General features: G+C 43.8%; 1 protein-coding gene across 1 annotated transcript; it reads right to left on the bottom strand.

The window, feature by feature from the left end:
* Window positions 1-221: 221 nt before the first annotated feature.
* Window positions 222-1,910, bottom strand: LOC137567710 (E3 ubiquitin/ISG15 ligase TRIM25-like). Its single transcript, XM_068278742.1, has one exon. The coding sequence runs from the start codon at window positions 1,908-1,910 to the stop codon at window positions 222-224; it is 1,689 nt and encodes a 562-aa protein (XP_068134843.1).
* Between the last annotated feature and the right edge of the window lie 2,659 nt (window positions 1,911-4,569).

Raw genomic sequence — 4,569 nt, 5'->3', positions numbered from 1 at the left:
AAGCTGCATAAAACATGCATTAACTCAGAATCATTAGCACATCATTGACCATAGATATTCATAAGCAATAAAATGTCTATTTGTGATTCCTGAATTAGGACATTTAAATAGCTAATCAAATCAATTCGACAAAATGTTGAATAGTCACACAAATGGTTTTTCTTTTTTTTTTTAATAACAGAACAGAATCCTGACCCACAGCTTTTAATGTCAGTTCCCACCTACTTGACACCCAGATAGTGCTCATATTTTCTTGTTGCCACTCCTACCTTTATAGAGCCCTCCCCTACATAAAATGCAGCATGGAGGGGCTCAGTGAAGGTGGCAGTGAAGGTGTGGAGATACCTGAATCGACCACTCAAGGCATAAAAGGAGATCTGCCCAATCTTAAAATCCAGATATATCCCAACTTTTGCCATTGGGATGTTGGCTGGTAGTTGGATAGTATTCCCATCATGTAACAATGAATATTGGTTTTTCCACTTCTGTAAACACCAGGACTGCTTATTATTTCCGATAACTGACTGACTCCAGCCTTTCCTGTCCATACTGGGGTAACACACCCCAACCTTCCAGTCCTGTGACCGCACAACATCCACTTCCCAGTAATGTTGTTCTGAGTTGAAACGCTCAGTATTTACCACCTGAGGACGATATTTAAACTTTTCAGGTAGTTTTGAGCAAATTGTTTCTGGACAGTTTTCAGGGGTTTCTGGACAGGTGTCATGTGTTTTTGGACAATTTTCAGGTGTTTTTGGACATTTTTCAGGTTTTTCTGGGCAGTCCTCATGTAGGGAAAATGTTGCGGTTTTCTTGCCATTTGATATACATAAACAACTGCCAGCTGTAATTTCATTCAGTGATATAACTGCTGATTTCTGCATAAAGGCATATGGAAGGACCTCAGATAATGTGTTAGAAATTGTGTGCAATTTTTGGAAGATGTTGGTTACACTCAGATCTCCTCCACCATAGAGCGGCTCAATAGCCTCCTCAGTGTCACACAAGTCACCTACGTCTGGTTCCTGTAAGATAGTCAGGGGATCCGTCATGTTACACAGCTTCTCAATGTGACACATCTTCCTGTACAGCCCCTTCTTCTTTCCTTCTAGTTTTAAAACTTTTATATCATAAGATTTTAACTCCATCTCTACCTGCTTGGATATGTCACTCACAATTCCAGACTCCAGGATATCGAGCAATCTCCTGAGCTTTTTAAACAGGGCAGTGGCGCTCTTGGTCTTACCATCTGCTTTTTCTTGTGCTTCTCTCCTGCATTTCCCCAGACTCTGAACTCTTTTCTCAAAGCCCCCTTTACTTGCCATTAATTTATTCAGATGAGTACTCAGTCTTTTCTTCTTCTTCTCAGAGGCCTCATCCAGTGAGTCCATCTTATGACCGATGTGTTTTCCAATAAGACAGCAGGATGCACAGACACAAGTAGAATCCTCAGTGCAGTAATACTCCAGGATCCTGTTGTGAATGGAGCATTTCCTGCTCTTTATTGAGGTGGTGGGATCACATAACACATGTTCTGGTGCCTTGTTGTGGACCCTCAGGTGGTTCTCACACAGAGAAGCCTCACACAGCAGACAGGATTTAACAGCAGGTACCTGTGCATGGAGACAATGACTGCAGGAGACTCCAGTGTACTGCTGATATGGCTTCATAGGCAGGAAGTTCTCCACTATGCTGTGCAGTGTGGTGTTCCTCTGTAGAACAGGGCGATTCCTGAACTGTGTCCTACATCCTGGACAGGAATAACCTCCAGACTTCTCCTGTGTATCCAGCGCTTCGCTGATACATCTCCTACAGAAGTTGTGTCCACAGCTCCGGGTCACAGGATCTGTATAAACGTTCAGGCAGATGGAACACTCCAGCACCTCGCTCAGTCCAGCTGCAGACGCCATCCTAACAGCAAAGAAGAGAGAAATGAAAGTGAAAGTATCTGATGAGGAATGCAGCTGGGTGTGTCACAGGCAGCCAAGACTGACTGCTACTTCCTTTTTAGAAATAATCAGGAAGACATCATGCAGAAAAATGGATAGTCATGCTTTACAACATTTCTAAAGTCCCTCCAAAAGAGGGACAGCTGTGAGCTATGCCTTACATATTCATACTGCAAGTGTGGCAGCCATTTCCATATTAGTCATGCCCTCCTTTCTTCATTAAAGAATAAAGAGGCACTTAAAGAGAATCTGTATTGTTCAAATCGCACAAAAGTAAACATACCAGTGTGTTAGGGGACATCTCCTATTACCCTCTGTCACAATTTCGCCGCTCTCCGCCGCATTAAAAGTAGTCAAAAACAGTTTTAAAAAGTTTGTTTATAAACAAACAAAATGGCCACCAAAACAGGAAGTAGATTGATGTACAGTATGTCCACACATAGAAAATACATTCATACACAAGCAGGCTGTATACAGCTTTCCTTTTGAATCTCAAAAGATCATTTGTGTGTTTACCTTGTGTCCCCTTCTTCTCTCATGCACTGAACATTACAGGCTTCCTGCAGACAGCTCTGCCTGTGCCTGTGTTTGTAATTCCTCAGTATGTGTCAGCCAGCTACTTTCACAGCCTAACAGAGGAGGATTTTTATTCAGCTCTCTTCTATCACTGATAAGATAGCAGAGAAGCTGCTGGCTTATGTAAATAAAACACACACTGGAGTGTGCATAGAGGAACAGACCAGCACGGAAGAGTTGGCAGCCGTCCAGACACAGGCCGACAAGTCTGACAGGGGAAAGATACATTGATTTATTACAGACACCGTGATAGTACAAAGTGCTGCAGTGAGCCAGAACAGATTAGAATAGGTTTAGGAACTTGTAGGATGGTAGAAAAACCGTTGTAATTTTTGTTACAGAGTCACTTTAAGTCAGATAAAAAAAAAATGAGTTTTACTCACCTGGGGGCTTCCTTCAGCCCCCGGTGCCCACGTAGAGTCGCTCCGATCCTCCTGGACCCGCCGGCGGTCACTTTCGGTTTCACTGTCAGCCGCCGACAGGCTGGGAACACGAGTGATTCTTCGCGTTCCCAGCCACAATAGCACCCCCTATACTGCTATTGCGGCCTTGCAAGCAGTTACTAGAGGACGCACATTGCTGGTGAGAGAGGGACGAATCTACTGTGAATAAACTCAGCTAGGGTGCACAGAACAGAGGAGGGAAGGGGTACGGCAGGACATGAGGGGGTGACACAGGACCTCACGACTGGTGTCTCGGGGAGGGGTGGTGGTGAGAGGGTTTATTAGTTAAAAAAAAAAATCCTGAATGAAATGGGTCGCCATGCTGCTCTCGGTTATAAAATTCTGTCACCTGTATGCCTCATAACTTTAGTGTAAGAAATCACAGTCCATTCAGCACCGATCTGCATCCTGCAGCAGATGTCTGCAATTGTGAACCAGGAAAAGAAGACAATGTACCCCTATAACGAGCTAGTCTGCTTTAGGGGTCCCAGCTCAAATCCCCATAAGCTAGTAGTGCTGCAACAAATTCTGCTGCACCGGAAGGAACCCATTTAAATGACATCTGAGGTGAAAATAAACTAATGAAATAAACAATTGTATCTATCCTCCTCCTCCTAAAATTACTTTTAAAGCTATTCCACAGTTTTATTTTGTATTTAAATCTACTCTTTAAGTTTTTATGTTTTATTGTTCGTGCTCAATAACACATTCATTGAAGTATGGCAGAGCTAGAATCTATGAACTATTGACCCTTTTATCTCTTTTTTCTGCTAGGAAAGTGTTTTATAGTTGTGATTCCTTATCAGCGAGGGTCACACTGTAGTCTGACCCAGTCCTGACTCAGACAGGAACTGCCACTTACATACCTGATGTTTAACTCTTTCAGGCAGAGAAAGAAAAAAAGGAACACAGCATAGTTATTTGTGTGCTAGGCACTGTACATACACATGTCTATCTCATCATGTCACATGTCACCTCGGGTATCCTTTGAATAAAAAGTACATAGACATATAGCAAATAAACAAATCTAACAAATGATGTAAAAAATGTTGAAAAAAAACACCCCATTACGAGGCTATGTCTTTATTTGAATCATTGGTCCCCTCGCCCAGTTTCTGGGCTGCAGGCTTAGTCCTTGATTCGCTCGGTTGACTTTTTATTTTAACTCTCTGTGCACTTGGATAGTAGAGATTGCACGCCAAAACCGTCGCCCACTTGTGGGCTGCCCCGACCTGAGTTTCCATCGAAGCCTAGCGTGCAGACGAGGGTCCTGGTGTGTGTACTCCACTATATAAGTGGACATAGAATAAGAATAAAAAGTGAAGCAAGCACCGAGCTCGCAGCTCAGCAAGCAGGGGGAAAATGACTCTAATAAAGCAAGTTATTTAATGTCTTGCTGACCGCTCCACGCCAATCGGCGTGAACGCGGCAGCAGCACCAGGACCAGTCCACGCTGATTGGCGTAAATGGCCTTCTATGGGGCTAGCAGGAGATCGCATGAGCCGATGCGCACACATCTCCACTTGGAAGGCGGAGCTCCGCATTGCCTTCAGTCCCCCAGCGGTGATCCCCGCTCGGAAACGGTAAGATGGCAAAACCAC

The sequence above is a fragment of the Hyperolius riggenbachi genome, chromosome 1 (assembly GCF_040937935.1).
Source record: "Hyperolius riggenbachi isolate aHypRig1 chromosome 1, aHypRig1.pri, whole genome shotgun sequence".
Classification (NCBI taxonomy): Eukaryota; Metazoa; Chordata; class Amphibia; order Anura; family Hyperoliidae; genus Hyperolius; species Hyperolius riggenbachi.
This window is presented reverse-complemented; position numbering and strand designations above follow the sequence as displayed.

Bases quoted from the DNA above. Each gene is read 5' to 3' on its own strand.
- LOC137567710 (XM_068278742.1), bottom strand. From the start codon at position 1,910: ATGGCGTCTGCAGCTGGACTGAGCGAGGTGCTGGAGTGTTCCATCTGC.